At 33.7% G+C, this 19,910-nt stretch overlaps 1 protein-coding gene across 2 annotated transcripts; it reads left to right on the top strand.

Annotated features, from left to right (window-relative positions):
• Window positions 1–2,570: 2,570 nt before the first annotated feature.
• Window positions 2,571–13,669, top strand: LOC139111602 (zinc finger protein 91). 2 transcript variants are annotated; one of them, XM_070671997.1, is made up of 4 exons: window positions 2,571–2,695; window positions 3,088–3,177; window positions 4,465–6,760; window positions 6,824–13,669. In XM_070671997.1, the coding sequence occupies exons 2-4, from the start codon at window positions 3,118–3,120 to the stop codon at window positions 9,247–9,249; spliced, it is 4,782 nt and encodes a 1,593-aa protein (XP_070528098.1). In that variant the 5' UTR covers window positions 2,571–2,695; window positions 3,088–3,117; the 3' UTR covers window positions 9,250–13,669. The 2 variants fall into 2 exon arrangements, with proteins under 2 accessions (XP_070528098.1, XP_070528097.1); XM_070671996.1 differs by having other exon boundaries at window positions 4,465–13,669.
• Window positions 13,670–19,910: the final 6,241 nt, after the last annotated feature.

Here is a 19,910-nt window from a genome sequence, read left to right as displayed (position 1 = left end):
TCGTCATAACCTGCTCTCTCCTCCTCCTTCGCTTCCCGTTTTAAAATGAATATTTTCACAATAGAAATATTGGACTCTATACATTTGCGTTACGCGAACTAGACCGCTTTTTGCAGAAGACGGAAAGAAATGCAGAATAAACGTGAACGAATGAATGGAAAGTGTCGAGGGGAAAAGAAAAAAAGAAAGGGCAAGAATGCAATTTCAGAGAAATACGACGGAAAGAAATAAAAACTGAAGGAAAGAGTATATAAAAAAAAAATACTTAAAAAAAAAACGAAACAATTTGGCGATGAAAATTAATAAAGATAAAAAGAAATAAAGAGAAAAAAAAACGGATGAAGTATATGCATGAATAAGAGTGAGAGGGCAAGCGAATGAGTATGCGTGCGTATGCGTGAATGTACGCGTGTGAGTTTGAATGTATATACGCGTGTATGCATGTGAAAAGAAACAATTGCACCTCGACCGAATTTAAATCTATGATTTCCTCTTACACCTCTGCGCAGTGTTTTGGGCCCTTCCGTCCAATACGCGATGTACCACTGTCATAATTTATTTAATTTTTGCAAATCTACGTACAATAAAATTGTTATTGCTGAAACGATAAGTATGTAAAATATATATACTGTACATTATGACCTTCGTTCTAAAAAAAAAAAAAAAGCATTAAGGTCTCGCTGGACCAGGATTCCTGCCGTCCTAGCGTGTGTTGTAATTGTATATGTACATATACATGCGTATTTTTTAATATCAGACGGTACTTTACTCAATAATTAGGATCGCTTATTAGAGGGTATGTATATTTATATATAAATATAATGACATCAGGTATGTATATGTGTATATAAATATATATACGCATATGCGTGCACACGCGCGTGCGCGTGCGGTAGCGCGCACGCGAGTTCGTGCATGCGTGCACACATATTACGCGATAAATGAGAGTGGCATTCCTGACGCCATTGTCTGCGATGAACGATCTTTGAAAGGAATAAAGCACTTTCACGTAACAGTGTGTTTGTATATTTTACAAATTTCCCATAAAATTATTAAAATTATTCTTTTGCTCCTTGATTAATTTTAATGATTTCTACGTTCCAATTAATTGTCTATATAGTTTCTATTAGTTCCTATCCTCGATATCTGTCGCTGCCTGAATTATATTATTTCAGAGAATATTTGGAAAGTGTTCTACACTGCTTTCAGCTTGTACGTATGTACGTACTACTCGTGGAGAACTATACTTGTTAGTTCCACAATTTATGCGAATGGTGAATAGATACTAATGCTCTTATCTTTAATAATTTCGTGCCGTTGTACCGGAATGCATTTATAAAACTTTAATACATGCTGATACGTATAATTTTCATTAGAAATTGTATCATTTAACTATAACATTAATAAAAAAATTTTAATTATATTATATACAATAAAAAAATTAATTAATAATGTTTTATAAATGAAAACTACGCCTATTTTTTTTTTATTTCTTAGATATCGCTGTTAAAAAATTCAGTATATGGTTTTCGATATAAAAAGTGTGTCAGTCGTATTTTTTTTTTTTTTTTTTTTAGATGGAAGTAGAACTCATTGAAATTAATAAAATAGTTTTATACCATTATATGAAAAATGCAATTATAATCGATATAATAATTATTACTACCGAGTAAATAAGAGCGCATCGAAAAAATCGGTCAAGCCGCTCGAGTTTCAGCATTCCCCACCAGACCGAATGATAAAACACTAACCAAAGCTCAGCAATAAAGAATATAACCTTCCACAACCAAACCGTAGTTTCTAGGGAGACAATGATAAAAAGTTGTGTGAGTATACGCTTGTGCGTGACTGCGCTGCACGGCACATGTATGTATATTATTCGTATCTGTACTAGTCGCGCAGAAGCAGATCGAATCTGCGGACTGGGAGGAAGAAGAATTACAGTGTGGAGGGGTAACATGGAAAACCGAATGCACTGTTATATTTTTTTAAAGTACCACGTCTCTGCTTTTGTTCCTGTTGAATATTGAGCATTATTTAAATAAAATACTTGAACTTTGCTCGACTGAGTTCTGATAAACTTAGTTGAAAGTTAAATAAAAAAAAAAAAATGCCCAATAGAAGAGCTTATTTCTCATGAAACTCTTCATCTATTGGATATCTTGATTAAATTGGGCCTTAGTATAATAAACCTTGTTATAATCCGAGTACGCTCTCATTTAGTTTAATTGTACTAATTATTATCTCGCATATTATATTGTAGTACGTACAAAAGTACTCTTGTATATTTTAATAAGTTACTTGAAAAAAAGTATAATTGATTGAATACTGACTGTGCAGTCGATTGCTCTCGAATGTGCGATATACCGACCGAGTGTACTACGTTCATGGGACCAAGATAACCGTGTCAAGCGAGTTCCCACCATTTTGTGTAACAGTTCTGGCCAGTTCTAGCTTGGCGTCTTGCCGAAGGTAATTAGATTGACGCGGGTAATATCCGATAATGATCTACTACTGACTAATAAGCTCGCGATGTGTGCAGTGGTGAAGTTCGCTTTCCGAGAGAAATAAAACATTGTGACGTTACGACTGACGCACGTAATCGGAAATATGTGTAATTAGTGGTGATAAAACGTCATAAGTGTTAAATAACGTAATCACCTTTGTTCAATGCGTTCAATACGTTCACTTTCAGGTATGGGGCTCTATCATAGTTATTCTAGTGTGACTACTACTTTTTCTATACTATACTATTGATAACATTTGCACGTCTCACACATGCTCATTTTAATGAAAAACTCGTTTATTCAAGTACAGATTTTAAGAATCGTATAGCCTTTAACGTATTAATATATTTATATCGTTCTTTTAATTTTAAATAATATAAATGTATTGATTTTAATTCTGATCTATACTTGGTTATATTAAATGCAATTATTAATTACTTTCAAAGTCTATGTAATGCCAATATAATACGTACATAAATAACTCATTCAGAATTTAATTATTTTGTTGTGTAAGTGTATGAAAATTTTGTTCTAAAATGATATAAAAATAATATAAAGTTCATGATTTAATATGTTACAGAAAAGATAAATATTGTTGAAATATTTTGGTATGGCCAGAGTCCAACCATATGAAAGAGGTGTTAATGCTATTTTACATACAAATTCATTAGTGAGTACCTTTTGTAATTATACAATTTAACTACATAAAACGGATGGTTTCAGCTTTCTGGTAAATTTATCAATCGGGTAATCATATATCTATCTGTAATTTTCTTTTTAAGCAAATACAAATCTAGACATATGTTTATCTGACAAGTGAATTTGTCAGGAAGTTGAAACAACCAGGTTATGTATAATCTTCTGTTTTTTGGATATCTATTTAAACTAGTTATTTTTCTATATGTTAAAAGAACTTTGATGACTCAGTTTTAGAATCTGTAATATATTGTGAAGCATAACCATATATCTGACACACGTGTATAATAGTGAGGTAAATTGTACGAGTTATTTAAAAAAATTTTAACAATGTTATAATTTTAATAAATATATCAATCAAGTATTTAATATTGATCAAAGTATTTAATACTGATAATTGAATTTTATAACCTATAAAGTAGTGCAACAACAGTGTGTTAGATATTATTAATTTCTGCTAGTGTGATTATTGTATAAATTTATTGATTAAATTATTTACTCACTTAATATATTTTTCATTGTTATTATGTTAATTTTTTTCATATTAAAATTGGTTATTGTTCTCTTATATAATGTAATACATGTCAGTTGGTATCAGTAGAAAGCGTAAGGTAACTTAAGAGTGTAGATTTCTCTTTTATCATTGCAGCGTTCCCTTTCAACTAGTAGCCTCTATATATGTTTCTCGTAACTACGGTTGCCTAGTTTTAAACCCGTTTGTATTTTCATGAGTTGATTTCTAAGGTTCATTAGATATATTACGAAATTAACTTTACGAAAATAAAAATCATACATTTATGTTTTGAGCTATTCGCACATAATTCTAAAAGTAACCTAATTTAATCTTATACTGAAATTAACTTAAAAATAAATTAACCAGATCTAATCTAAATCTAAATTAATTAAACAGGATGAACTAAAACGCATGAATTAGTTTTTTATTTTAGTAGCTAAGTTACTATCTGTAACTTACTGGCAGTCTATAATTTACGTTATGTATACTATAAAATATTTTTAGTTTCAAGCAATAACATTTTATGGTAAAAAATTGGGTCCTTCACTCTTATTCACCTTAAAGTTAAAGTACATGAGAAGTAGTAGGATTATCTTTTGTATTTAGAAAGTTAGATTGAATTAGAAGTCTAGTGCAGTATAGGAAAACACTGTCTTGTTTTTTAATTCGTAAATTACATATTAATAGTTTGAAAAAAGTAAAACTAGATTTTGTTTAATTCTTTTTTTACTTAAAAATATTTTTCAGATTACTATAGATATTCAAAGTGAGCAGAAGATTAAGGAAGAGCTTATCAATACAACATCAGCTACAAGCGAAGACTGTGCAATTAATAGTAATTGCCGTAGTTTAATTAATCATAATTATCACTGTTCCGACAAATTATCATTAACTAAAATTAATACCAATAATCGGAATTTAAGTGACGATTCAGAATTATATATAAATCGTATAAACAAGATGATTGTTAACGTAGAGAGTAAAAGCGCGAAATTAGAAAAAGGAATACACAATACTTTAGCAAAACGTGAAGAACAAAAATGTCACAATGAAGTCTGTCCTATAAAAACTGATAATACATTACGCACTGTAATGGAAGAAGTTAGAAAAAGTAGAAAAAGAAAGCGACGAAATACTATATCAGAATGTGCAGAACAAAACCAGTTCAAAATTATAAAAAAACATAAATATGTGGAATGTAAGATATGCTTTAGAATATTTTCTTCTTTTAGATGTTACCAAATTCATAGTCTACGGCTATCCAAGACAGTTTGTACATTTTGTAAGAAACGATTTAGGACATATTCCACTTTAAGTTCTCATTTGAGTCGTGTACACATCAAACGCCTAACAAAATTTAGATACAAATGCAATTTTTGTATGTATAGTTCAAATACTAAATGTAAGTTACAGTCTCACTTGTATCATGCACACTATGATTTAATATGTTTGAATACCACAACTAAACATCAGACTTTAAAATCAGAAAAAGTAGATAAATCTCCTAAAAATATTGCTTCGAAAATTAATATAGATAAAGAGTCACGTTCAAGTAATCTCGGGGAACATAATCTTCAATCAAAGAAGATAAGTGGTTTTTTTAAAAATAGCATTAATAAATCTTCGGACGATAATGTAATGGACACTGAAAAATTAAATCACAAAAAATCACTCAATAATGAAATGCATCCGATTAAAAAATTACGGCAGACAACATTAACGGAATATATTGAATTGTACAAAAAGTGCGATATTAATGTCGATCTAAGTAAATTGAATAGTCCTACGAATAATAATACAAATAAACAGATAGAAAAAAATTCAAGTCTAAGAATGATAGAACAACACACTGATCAAATTGAGTCTTCACCTATAAAATTAGATAACTTACCGAAACAAATGACACATTCTATTCCGGAACAAACAGATGTGAAAGATGAGTCGTCTTCATCTAAAAAGCCATTTGTACGATTACATGCAGATTTTGAAATGATGCAGTCTTTTCTAGATAATCTTTCCGATACGAACGTCGCAGATAAAGAAAATCGGACACATGACAATGTTTCATGTAATCATGAGATACCGTATAGTTTACGTTCTTCAAATACAGTTTTTTCCATAGACATAACTTCACATTTTAGAAGAAGAAGGAACAAAAGTAAAAATTTCGTCGTTAATACTAAATCCAGCGAAAAGAATGTCGATGTAATCTGCGTAAATCCTAAAGTAGACTGGGAAATTATGAAATCTCGCTTCAAGTGCAAGAAGTGTACAATTCCTTTAGTAAGATGCGATGAGAAATCAGAAAATTCGTATCAGAATTCCACAATCGACGCCGCGAAAAATACTTCCGTTATCGCTCAAATTAACTCTACCTCGCTTCCGGAAAATGAAGAATGTAACGCAGTAAAACTCAAGGATTTTGAAATTTATCTAGAACGTTTAACAGTACCAATTGAAAATACGAAAACAGAATCAACATTGAATACCGAGGAACACAAAAACATTTTTTGTAAAATTTGTGATGCGAGTTTTTCCTCAAGAGAGGATAGACGCGTGCACATTAAATCTGTACATATAGCATACATGTCGAGCATATGCAATGCACGGTATACGTTAAAGCAAAATTTACTACAACATTTCTTAACCGAACATCTGGTTGAACAAAATAAATGTTGCGTTTGTTACAAATTAATGCCTAATTATGAAGCGTTAAAGCAACATTTAACTATTCACTGTCTAAAATACATTAAGAAACAGAACTCTGAATATCCAACAGACATTGAATTAAAATGCAGCTCGGCCAGAACACTTTACAGATGTCTTTCTTGCAACCAAACGTTTTCATCTCAATTACTTTTAGAGGAACATCGACGTTATCACGTAATACAAAAAGAAATGGAAAGGAATCAGGAAAATTCTACAGAGTCATTGAAACAGACAGAAGCGAGTGAATCTTTAATGATTAATTTTAAAGTAGAACACGAAGAGGTCGTCAACGAAAGTACAGTTACACGTAACGAAGGGATTAATCCAGATTCGGGTAAGTCTTTAATAAATAGCGATTGCGTAAAAGAAGAATTAAATATACATAAATCGTTTTCAGGTGAAAAAGAATCAGATATTAATCGGACCTGCCTTGTTGCTAGTGGTGATACAGTAAGAGAGCGATCTAACAGTATCAATAAGCCACAAAATTCTAAAAATCTTTCGAAAAACAGTGGCTCTACAATTCGTAATGAAAATACTACGGTTATTACGAATAAGCAATCAGATAACCCTGCAGTAAAAGTCTATCCCTGCAACGTATGTGGAAAGCAATTTCACACTCCTAAAAATTTGACGATACATATACGCGCTTTTGGTTTTACTAGCGACGTCTGTCCAATATGTGGCACTGGATTCAGTTCGAAACGTTTTCTACAAACACATATTACTGCAGCACACGTGCCACAGTTTTCGAAGACTTATAGCATTCATTGCATATTTTGCAATCAAGGTTTTACGAAAAAGTACGATCTTCGGCCTCATATATTACATTTGCACAGAGAGCAATTACTTAACACGTTCACACGCACTTTAAGCGTGAATCAAGAGACACCCGACCCTTCATCAGTTGTTCATACAACGATATGTAAGATTTGCAATTTAGTATTCGAGACTCATGATCGTTTCGTAGAACATCGAATGTACTATTATAATAACCATACGTTCACCTGTACGCTTTGCATGAAAAATTTTCAAGGATTGTACATGTTTCATCATCATAACAAACTCGAGCATTATTCAGAAGATAAACGCAAATTATATAGTTATATCTGCAAAATATGCAACGAGGGATTTAACCACGAGATGCATTTTCACTCGCATAATATGCACGTTCATTCGAATGAAGCAAATTCAGCTAAGACTGCAAAAGAGATTGAAAAAAATGATTCTGGTCATACATCTGTCATCAAGGAGACTAGAAAATATTTAACGAGCCAACAAATACAAGAAGAACAACCATCTAATCAGTACACTTGCGAAATTTGTCAATTGAAATGTAAAGACGAGAATGAGTTGATAAACCACAAAGATTTTTATTCCAACGACGGCGATTTCAAATGTAACAAGTGTGGCAAACGATGTAAAACACTTAGTTTACTTAATTATCATGAGCATATAGTTCATACGAATCGACCTGCAAGTAACAAATATACGTGTTACATTTGTCGCGAAATATTTAAAACTGTTATTTCATTGAAATGCCACGAGAGACATTTTCATCCAGATAACTCCAATACTGTAGATAATTGGAAGAAAGATAGTAATCAAACAACACCTTCGACAAATAAGACGACAAACGGTCCACATGAGCCTGAGAATGACTCATTCGAATCAAATAACTACAGTTGCGTGTTCTGTAATATGAAATTTCTTACTACTAATAGTATTCAAACGCACATCGTTTATGCTCACATGGAGGATATGGAGCTCATGATAACTAACCGAAATGATTCAAAGACTACCACCACTAATAATGTTACGAAACAAGTCGTTGAAAATGGTAAAGCATCATTAACATTATCGGGATCAGAACCAATATCATTTTCGTCATTACTATCGGAATTAATAACAACATTAACATTATCAATACCTGGCGGTAATTCGACGGAAACTAAAAAATCTGAAGATATTCCGATAGTTTCTGCTGCATCAGACGTGACATCGAAGGTGAATACTTCAATTCTTTCATCTGCCGAACCAACTACGCCTAAAACTATCACGTCAAATGTTCAATCTAAAGACAACACTCCAGTTATTTTACCTGGACCCGCTAATTATTTACAAAAAAATAATGCACCTGAAAAATCACTGAAAAACATCAAACCTAAGCCTATTACAATTTCATCATTGAGTGAATTCTCAGCGGTATTTAATCAGCCGCAAAGTTACAAGAGCATTAATATTACGAATAACGAGCCTGAATCGATAAATAGTTACTTTAAGTGTCCGTTATGTCCACTAGAATATCCGTCTTTGCTGTACTTTCACGCTCATCTCAAATACGTCCACGCGAGTTCCATTTATCAACGTGATGTACAGAATGAACTGACTTCCTCGTGGGCTTTCTTAAGTCAAAATAAGCCTGTAATACAATGTCTATTGTGTCCATGTAACTTTACCAACGAGATGAGGTATAAGACGCATTTGAGACAAATTCATACATATTGCATGTATATTCCAAATTTAGAACAAACGGCAAACAAGAATAATCATTCGATAAAAATTGAGAAAGACATAAATAAGATCGCATTAACGACGAGCAGTAATAAAACAAATAATATTCCTGAAGTAATTACTGTGGATGATGATGATGACGATAATAATCGCGATAACAATCTCAAAACTACTGATAAAGAAGCAGCTAAAGTGACACCTACGTCTGATCAGAATACACCGAATAATAAAATTGGCAAACTGAGAGTTAAATCTTTTGCAAAAATCATAGAGAACTTATCTACGGATTGCGCATCAAATTTACTATAAACTTAATGAATTTCAAATCATTTTAATAACAGGTTTATTATGAAAGTTCAAACTTCAATAATATTGTATTTATAGTTAATGACGTACATATTAATATAAGATAGTCATATAATAATAAATTATACAAATGCTGTTTTAATTTTGATAATTAGTTGCGGAAATATAATTGAATAATAGAAAAAGAACATATAATGCAGGATTATCTTATTAGTATTTCTAATTGATGTTGAATATTGATTAATTATCTACCATAATGTTACTTTACGAAATGTATAATATATATATAAAATATATATTATACGTATCATTATATTATTTGATCAAATAGGTAAAAATTTTGACATGATAAGAGAAAGATAAATTTACTACTTTTATCATTATTAAACAGCATTTGTTAATAAAAAATAATTCATAAAAGTAATTAAAATATAATTTTTTTTTTTTTTGTAAGAGGATTATGATTTTATATTAATAATTTTAAACTAGGGCTTTATAAGCAAATATACTATTAATTTTTACAAAATGTTATGAACTTATGATTAAACGTTATGATTATTTTAAATTGTAAAGTAACATTTCATTACAATAAAATATATTTTATATTAAAATTAATTTGATTATAGTTGAAAAAAATTTAATGTTATTTCTTAATTCTCGCTCGGCAAATGCTGGGCCATTTTTATCCGATAGTTTTATATGTTATTTATTATTTAAACATTACAAATGATATAGAAATCAATAATGAGTACAGTGTGAAATGTAAAAAATGTAAAAAATGTTTAATAGTATAAATTATGTAAATACATACGTTTACGGTAATTAAAATTTAAAATTATCTTTTGCACGATGCTAGAAATAAACTTTAATATGGGTCAAAATGGCTCTACATTTGCCGGGTTACTTATAAAATACTTAAAAAATGTTCTTATTTAGCATTATATTTGTTATATTTTACTACATTACGAATGAATTAATGTAATCTAGTAATAAAAAAAATATATTAATTTTGCAGCAAAATATTTTAATACCCGTTTCATGCAATATAAATATTATTATATCTTTTTATGCGTGAGTAATTGAATTAAAATCTTTTAATCATATATCAATATTAATTGAGGGGAAGATAATCTTTCGTGTTTTTCAACTTACAGCTTCAAGTGACAGCGTTTGCAAAACAATTTGTAAATGTGCTGTAATAGCGATTTTTCAGAGCGACGTATTTAAATAAATGGGTGATAAAAAATACATTTTTAAATACCGAATCTTAATTTTAGTGTGTTTTGATTTATATGAATCAAGCTTGAATTGCACATAGCTCGTTGTAAAAAGAGACTACCATGATCTGCGAACTTTATGACACTCTGACCCAACTGACATGGATTTTCACTACTCCCCAGGTTACCTATATTCGACTTAGCGGTCGTAAAAGTCTTATAAAGGTTTAAGTACGCGCTTTCGATAGCTCGAAATTCATTCCTTGCTCTTTGCTTCGCGTATTAACTTTATTTCTTCGAAAGAAACACAATTTTGCTATCAGGTAACTGTTTCGGTGGCAATTATTTATATGCGGAATAATCGATTCGTTCACTTTTTTTTTTTAATAACGGATCGAACTATCATTCTGACCACATTGCTAAAATAACAATAGTAATGGATTACGTTATTGGACTTTGCAGTAATACGCTTTTAACTTCGAAAGTGGGATCTATCGCGTCGTTGGTCAACTTCGGTCTGACGCATTTGTCGAAAAACAGTAACACGGTTAAATCGCAATCACGCAAAACACACACAGGCATTACAGTCGTTTCTATTCCAATTTTTCATTTGCATCCTAAACATACGCGATTAACTTTACATCGATGGACGATTCGCGCTAATGGAACTTGGCGATTGTAAATATGGCGGTTTCGTCGAGCTACAATTTACTTACTAATCTGTTCGCCAGCGTTGACAACGAATTGCACTAGAAAATTCAGTTCGTAACGCGATCAATTAATTTTTGTATACGAAATTTAAGAATTGAGAAGAATCAAGTAACAGTACAATGAATAACGAACCACTTTTTCGACATTAAATAATTTTTGTACACCAATCGAAAAGGCAAAATCTAAGTTTAGTAGCTTCTGCAAATCTAACGCCCTTAAAAAATAAAAATAGAGACGAAACTAAGCTAAAATAAATTACTAAATAAAGTGCAAATCTAACGCCCTTAAAAAATAAAAATAGTGACGAAACTAAGCTAAAATAAATCACTAAATAAAGTTAAAAAGAACATTTTCTTATTAAGAACGAGAAGGGTTTCGAAATATTTACAATGAAGTGACATGTAACAATGGAGAAAAGGAAAAGAAAAAAAAAATCGTTTGCAAGAATAACGAGTGCTAAGTGCTCGAGTAAATTTAGGAAGTCTGAGCTGTGCACCTGTCAACGAACGCCAGATCTCTCTCGACAGAAGTACCCTAAATACGAGAATGGTCGTGCTTGTCTTCGACTTGGTTTGAAATTAGCAGTTAGTTAAGAGTCTGCGGTTGTCAAGAAACGTATGGAAAGTTTTCCCAAGCCCGGTTCAAGTTTTGTCTCGGGGATGGGGGTGTTTTAAACGGGCATACAAGTCGGCTCGACGTACATCAATACTTTATTTCAAATAATACCGCTTAATACTTATAATAATTTTATTAATACCGTTTATTTGATTTTCTTGTCCCTCCAGCGAATACTTTTAAATTAAACTACGTAACGCATTAAATAATCAATTTCTTTTTATTTTTTAAATTTTATACTTTTTAGCAAGTCAATTAAAAGGCCGTCGGAACATCGATAATCTCACGCTAAGCAGCCTAAAAGGGTTACGAGCAACAACAACTGGAGTGGAGTGAGATGGAAGAGCCGGAGGTGAAAGTAGAGTAAAGATCAGCGGGGAAGAAAAGGAAGATCATCCTAATACAATCCATCTTTCTGGCGAAGCCCCGCTAGGCGATCCTTGATAAAAGATATCTCGCTCAGAGATCACGTGACTTAACTACTTCTTGATTAAATTTTTGATTTAAAAATAGGTAATATGATCATTGTGTTTTACGGTGCACGTGTTCTGGGAAACACAATTATGTCTTTTTTCCTGCAAATTACGTCTTCTCTTTTTAAAGAATTTGATCTATAAATAATTTAATTAGGAAACGAAATATCGATTAATTTTATGATTAGGTACGTCCGATTACATAACTGTCGTACAGTTTGATTTCTTTCCAATATCGAGGGAGAAAAAAAAAAAAAACGGGTAAAGAAGAACGTTTGTCGGTGAGGTAAAAAGAAATTGAAAAATCTCATTACGCAAGAAAGAAGTTCACAATCGTATTCTGGCATTTTTCACTCGGCGCGCACAGTGGAGGACCGCGTTTTCTCTCGCGATTCGGAAAAGTAATTAAACCGGCTGTGCGCTCAAACGACGCCATTATAATCTCCCGAGACGTGAAAAAGAAATCATAATAATGAAGCGTAATAAGTCTACCGGGGAATTAACATGATGTAAAACCCAGTTTGATTCATGTACAAATCCATAAAAATCGGAATCGACTTTTTCCTGCATTTTCCCCCTCATATGCATACGCGTGATTGGCAGGTTGTTATACATTTACAAATGTATTTTTATTTAAATTCGCAAATAAATAAAGAGTAAAATTTATTGCGAATATTTTTACTGCGGTCGAATTGATCGGTCAATGAAATATTTGACAATCTATTTTTTTTTTTTTTTGTAAAAATCTGTTTAAAATTCTACGAAAATTCGAGTCATCTTTGAAGAAACTATCTAAACAATTACGATTGTAATGCCAGCAAATGTAGATTATTACGGTATAAAATTGGTTTGAATATATATATATTTTTATTTAAACTGGCAACAAAAAAAGGGAAATAGTATAGGTTCAACTGTTTTTATTGGCACTAGAGCAATATATCGAATATTTGATGAGTCACACGCACGTGCACATGCAGGCCGTTCCATCCCTTTTCGATAGTGCAAACGGAGAAATGTTGGGAGTAATTTATTTGAAAAATGTCATCAAAGGGACGTGGTCAATTCTGACGAAGCTTTTCACGGTTTATTGCCTGCACGTGCGCTGAAAAGTGACATTTCCGGCTGACTGGCCGTGCATTCGATGAAACAAACTGGATTACTTTCTGCGATTAATAATCGCACGTGTTAATGATTATCCCGTGTTACTTTTCGACCTGAAGGGATTCTCTTAACAAAAGGAAGATATACGTCGGCACGGTAAGTATTAATATTAAAAATTTTTTTTTTAATAAAATGCGCTTGCGACTTCTTCATTAAATAGGCCTATAAAATAGAAGCCTGCAGTTTGCATTTTCTAAGGTTTCAGAAATCAATTCGTAGCTTGGTTTAAAAAAAAAAAAAAAGAAATATCTCGCGAAGTTTTTACGTCGCTTTTAGACCGTCATACGATTATGAAACATGAAAACATCCCCCCGTGGACAAAAAGTTGCTTGTTAATGCAATCGAAATTGCGGCTCGTGCGTATAGCGGAAGTGCTCGTCAATGTTCTGTTCCTGCGTTTTGCGACGGAAATGACATCACTCGTTAACCATATTACAAAGCAGCGCATCGCATTGTTAGCTCACGTCGCCTCGATAGCAAAACCCTCGGTCCCGTCATTGTTACGCGTTGCGATTCATTTCGCCCGCGGAAACGCACAGTTGATCGAATCGATACAATTTATTTGCCGCGCTTTCGCTGCGCCAAGTGAGAAATTACGAGCGTATTATCACGATCGTCAGGAAATGACAACCGGACGATAGATCCCGAAATCGATGGATGAAAAAAAAAGAAAAAAAAAAAGTCATTTCCGTCGAAACTATTTTCGTGTGGTTTTCGGGGCATTAAAAGTAGTTTGCGAGACTGGAAAATCGAACGACCGAAAGTGGAAGCGAATGGATCGTCAAAGGAGAACCCGAAGTCAAAGTAATATTAATCTAACGTCGTACTGACCGAATTATAATAAAGTAACGTCATTTTTGGTTTATACGACGTTAAATTGGTATTGCTTTGGGTTTCTGTTCTTTTTGGAGGCATACGAAACTCCTGCTCAAATGACACAGGAAACAATCGAACGACGAGGTAATCTTTACAGGCGAACGAATGCACCTCTCTCTATCCCAACAACCCACATTCGCTCTGCCGATCGTGGAATTTCCAAGCCACCCTCGCTGCATTGCATTGATTACGCCCTGGGGCAAATTGCGCCCACGATCATGACGCTGTTCCTTACTAGCGAAACGCAACGCGATGTAATGTTGAAATTGATGACTCGCGCGAGTACAAATGCAACGCCTGCTTTGCCGGTCGGATGAAAAGCGAGACAGATGGCACTCTCGTTTCCAAGATAAATTCCCGGAAATCAATTGCTTTGACGCTATTTGTAATTTTGACGTGAGAGATACTAGAGCGAGATCACGAAACGCGGTAGAACGCGGTAGAAATTTTTTTTTTATCAGAAATTGCACCTGTTCAAAGAAACATCGATTCTCTTTGCATATACTACGACTATTTGAAAAATTCACGTAGATTACTTAGAGGATGTATTTGATAAAAGTAGGTTCTATAAATCGATGATGATTTCTTTAATAAAATATAAAAGAAAAAAAAGGAACGGGAAGTACTTGTTTTTCAATTTTTTAGAAATATTTTCCAACGAACGTGTCCGATATACAAATGTTTGTGAATGTTTGTAACGTAATATGAAACTCGGACTCGCGGTTTAGCTAAATTCAAATGATTGTTGATCAGTCATTCCCTGCAGAAAGTTCGCACCGAATTAATGTACAGAACCGTTACCTAGCGCCACTAAACTCAAACAAAGTAGATACTGGTGTTATCTACCGCTAGAAACTCGAACGCTAATTTCAAAATTCAAAAGTATAAGTATCACATTCGAAGATAATGTGCATTAGCGATGTATCCTCGGAATATCGAAAATTTCGCAGTTTGAAAATCCAGTTAAATAATTCATGCCCGAAATGGGAACAGGGTGTTCCCAGAAAAGCGTTGTTCCGCTACGTATTTTCGGGGAGTCACGCACAATTAAAACTTTGCGTATATACAATTACATTATTTTGATGCATGAAATAACGCATACGTAGAGCGCAACAAATTGTCTCCGTCATTTAGTTTTACATTTGCAAATTTAATATTCAATTTAAACGCGAATAGCTTATTTATTTACCGTAAATTCGTTATTTTGCCATATTTTCCGATTAATTCAGCGATAATATCGGATGTGATAGAGAAGTCGATATCAGCTAATCCGGGCAGTGGCCAACAATTGCTCGCGACGGAGTAAAGGAGGAAAGGCGCGAGCGGCAAAAAGGAACAATGGTTAATATGTACAAGGGATCGTAAAAATGTATCTCGCGTGATCGTGATATACCGGGGGAAAAAGTTTTCGAAACGAAGACTTATCCCCGCGCATAGTTTTAGAGGCGAGGATTTACGAGCCCCGCATCCACACTCTCGAAAGCCCGAAACTTTGTCAAATATATTAAAGGCTGCCTGCCGCGACGGGCGACTCGACAAAGATATTCTCCGCTACCCTCCGTCACGTCCCTCCCAACCCCTCTATCCCAGCATCCCCGAGCTGTCTCGCACGTAGAAACGCAATGTGCTCTTTTGTGTTTGTTTGCCGTGTCTCATGGGCGTAGGCGCGCGGGAAATGTGGCCCACCGAAGTTTCGCTTACCACTCTAAACAATGGAATATTTGCGCCTGCAGCAGCGAGGCATTATTAGTTACCCTGTCGCGTCGCGCGGTCCCTTTCCGCATTCTATCGTTGATATATACGAAATTATTAAGTCCCAGTTAAAAAGAAAAAAAAAAAAAAAAAAAAAAAAGGAAGACGTGGAGATTTCATTGTTTGCTGCTTTTCCGCGGAGTTAATTAAGTTTTACGCTTGGCTTGGTTCGCGAGAGCAAACGTGATTATTAAAAAATTGTTGTTTGATAGGTCCTAACGATAAAGATATCGTGACGCTTTGATAATATTTATTAAGGACCGCGGTAATTAATATGTAATTATTAGTATCAGCTGTTAAACGTATTATGTATGAATTACGCGAATTTTGTTTTAATATTATTTATATTAATTGTTCTATGTGCTTTTACATATTAGAATTTTTTTTTTTAATTTTTGTTCAATTGTACGATTTGTACAATTATAAATCGTTGATACCGTAACGCAGTCATGCTAAAAAAAATGTGTCTGACTCACCGGTTCGATGCGCAGCGGCGGAGTTATGCACCTACGACGATTCTGTAACAAACAATTAAAAAATTTAAATTGTAGAGACGATTGAAGTAATGTAAATTGTGTAAATAAAATTTGACATGCCTCTAATAAGTTTTTAAATCAAGCAATTAAAAGTTATTTAATAACTTGAACAAGGATTTTAACAGATTAAATTTTTCCAGAATAAAAAATAATTTTCTTTACCGATAATTAAACTTTACTATTTCTGATTGTAAAATGAAATAAAGCGATTTTAATAAATAGTAAAAAAAAAAAAGAAACAATTTTATTGAAATAAAAAGCGATGCTTACTTTAAAGTTGCTCCGCCGAAGCAAGATGCCTGTCCGAGGCCTCCTCCTCCTCTCAGCTGGGACGTGACGAGTCATCCTTCCATGCACAGTCTTGAGATATTTCACCACACTTCCATTTTTAAAAATCGTACAAATTTACTCGTCCAATTATTTACGATGCTCGCAAAAAAACGGCCGACGACTGCAGTTCGTATGTTCACTTTAATCAGCAATAAGAACGGCACGTTGATTTCTTCATAGAACTTCACTTAAACAAAACAAAAGTTATCGTTTTAATCTGGGAGCACTAAGCTGTATTAACAAAATATTAAATTATATGTATATGGCTATTCAATGTCTAATAACGCAAATTAATTAAAATAATCACGCACATTCCGCAAACCTTTTATTTTCATTAATATTATTTTTTTATTCAATACGCGGTTATGGGATTGAATTACATTATTTTATTTTATATCGCGATATTAATATTATTTTTTTCCGAGTGAAATAAAACTCCCCTAGTGTTAGTAGAAAAGAAAAAAAAAATTACACTCACTGGCCGATGCGCAGCGGTGGAGTTCTGCAAATACGATGATTCTGTAACATACAAATAAAAGTTTTAATTGCAGAGATGCAAAAAATAATTCACACCGTTTAAAAAAATATATTCGCGTCTCTAATTTTTTTTTTTTTTAATTAAATAAAGAAACAGTTGTCTATTATCAAAATCACAAAGCTAGTAATTGTATGAATTAAGGAAAAGTGATTTTTATCGCGCTCTCGGTAATGTCGACACGTTTGTGGAAAAAAAAAAAATTATTGGCGATTAGACAATTTTGATTATGAGCATACAAACTCCCGAGTTTTGGAAAATTTAATATTATATTTCAATTATAGGATTTTAATTATACGATTAAAATAATTGCATTAATTTAATTAAAGGACGTATTTTAATTATATGACTAATTATGACGAATAACTGGCATGCACAATATAATAATTAATTAAGCTAGATATTATATGTAGAATCAACATGAAAATAATGTCGTCATTATTTTTTAAGTAAATTGTCGCCGTTAATAAAAATTCCTAAATTTACAAATTGAATCTGCACATTTTCCAATGTAGCAACGTTATACATCCGTAAAATCGTTTTAGATAACATTGCATTTTGTAAATATAAATGGCTATAAGTGAAGCCTAGATGGATAGTGTACGATAAACTATTTTTTTATCGAAATGTAACGTAGACGTAAAAAAAAAAAAAAAATATGTAATATACGTGTTTGAGAAATACGTCGATTTTTTTTTAGGAAAGATGAACACGTCGGAGCGAATATACGCATGCTCTCTTAAGAAAAATCCGTCGATATTCGCAGTATCGCCTCCTCTTGTCCTCTGAAGAATACTTCAGTGGCTCTTTAAGAGGCTGCGCCTGTGCATCTACGTGGCACGACAGAGGGAGAGAGAGAAGAGAGAGAAAAAGAAAGGCGTGGCTGGCATTTGCGGAATAGCAATATCCACCTTACCACCACCTGGCATGGTGTCCACGGTTGCTCGCAAGCACAAACCCGCCTGTATTTACCTCTTTCCCTTCGCTTTGCGCAGCCATACTTTCGGACGTGCGAGTTTATACTTCACATTACATAGCGATGCCGGCATTCACTCGCGAAATGGTTAACCGAAAGAAATCGCGATTCATAGCAATACTCTTTCACCTCTTCGCGACGCATTTTAGAACTTTTTCTCGCCCGAGTTCATCGACCCTTTACGTTCACCGATTCGCGCAGTAATTCGCGGTACGTTTAACATCGCGCTGTAAGAGACAAAGTATTAAAAAAAAAAAAAGATAATATTTTAACTAAATCGTTGTTGCCGCTGGAAAACTTTTCCGTTGAAAGGCGAGTCCGATTTTAAACGTTGAAAATAAAATCGCCCTGCTAAAAGATCAAGAACCCGGGACCGAGAGACTAAATGTAACCGCGATTCTTTTGCGCTTTGGTCGGAGATTCTTTTCCTATCCCCGCGCGTCGCACTTTCGCCACCCTAAACTTCGTCCGCGCTGATAAGGGAGTTCCTCCCGGAATACCAAGATTCCTCGCTGCCTAGTCACTCCGTTTATCTCGCAACGTCGTTAGTCCTCTTGCGCAAAGCGAAGATTGATGAAGCGTACAAGGGCGTCGCTCTAAAACGAACCCCCTTTAGGTCCGTGCCTCTCTTATTCCCGCGACTAGGTTTTGCCCTCCTTCCTCGGTGTCTCTCGTCTTGCAGCTAGCTAGTTCAACCCCGGTCCTCTTACTATCTTTTGGCGTACATATTTCAGTTGCACGGTACAAAAAAAAGTAAAAAAAAAAAAAACGAGAAGCGTATCTATCGTTTTATCACTCCTAAGTACCTCTGTTGGATTAAAACTCTCGCTATTCTCATCAATTCCTATTTGTTACCATCATTTTATTTAGCGATATTAAAAATAAGTAAATTATTCTTTATAGAAAAATTTTAGCTACCAAAATGTGACAAATTGCAAATATAATATTGCTGGGCTAGTACGCCGTCATTACTCGCGGCGCTTCAATTATTTTGCTTTGTATAATCGCATAATAAATACGAGCAATTCCCGACGCGACTTAGTTGAAAGCGATGCGATGAGTTGGGCATAATTAAATAGCGTAAAATTTAACGCAAAAGCAAAACTCGGCGCTCATGGGCAGTCGTATTTGTCGTTCCTTTCAGCGCGCCCCACGAGGAACGTTGAGAAATGAATGGAACGATTAATTTTTTAGTATTTGTTGTTGTCATTAAGTATTCCGACGTGTAAATAAACGCTGCAACTTATAATTATAATGATATATTTATGCAAAAACACGGTTTGCGTTTTCCGCGCGCAAAAGTCGATCCTCGCCTGAGCCTTTCCCGTACTTGCGAGATTAATTAATAATTGCGTCAATTTGTCACTCGAGGCTCGTAACTTCGTCGCAGTAAACAGCAAACGACGATACGCGAGAGAGATGCGGGAGACGTGGAAGCAGTCGATGATATCGGGGACGAGATGTTCACCGCTGCAGCAGTTC

Source organism: Cardiocondyla obscurior, linkage group LG24 (genome assembly GCF_019399895.1).
Source record: "Cardiocondyla obscurior isolate alpha-2009 linkage group LG24, Cobs3.1, whole genome shotgun sequence".
Classification (NCBI taxonomy): domain Eukaryota; kingdom Metazoa; phylum Arthropoda; class Insecta; order Hymenoptera; family Formicidae; genus Cardiocondyla; species Cardiocondyla obscurior.
Note: the sequence above shows the minus strand (reverse complement) of the source record. Positions and strands in the feature narration are given on the sequence as shown.

Excerpts from the sequence above, each read along its gene's own strand:
- LOC139111602 (XM_070671996.1), top strand. The coding sequence starts at position 3,118 with ATGGCCAGAGTCCAACCATATGAAAGAGGTGTTAATGCTATTTTACAT. Across the intron at positions 3,178-4,464 it reads TTTTACATACAAATTCATTA|ATTACTATAGATATTCAAAG; the intron begins GTGAGTACCTTT and ends AATATTTTTCAG.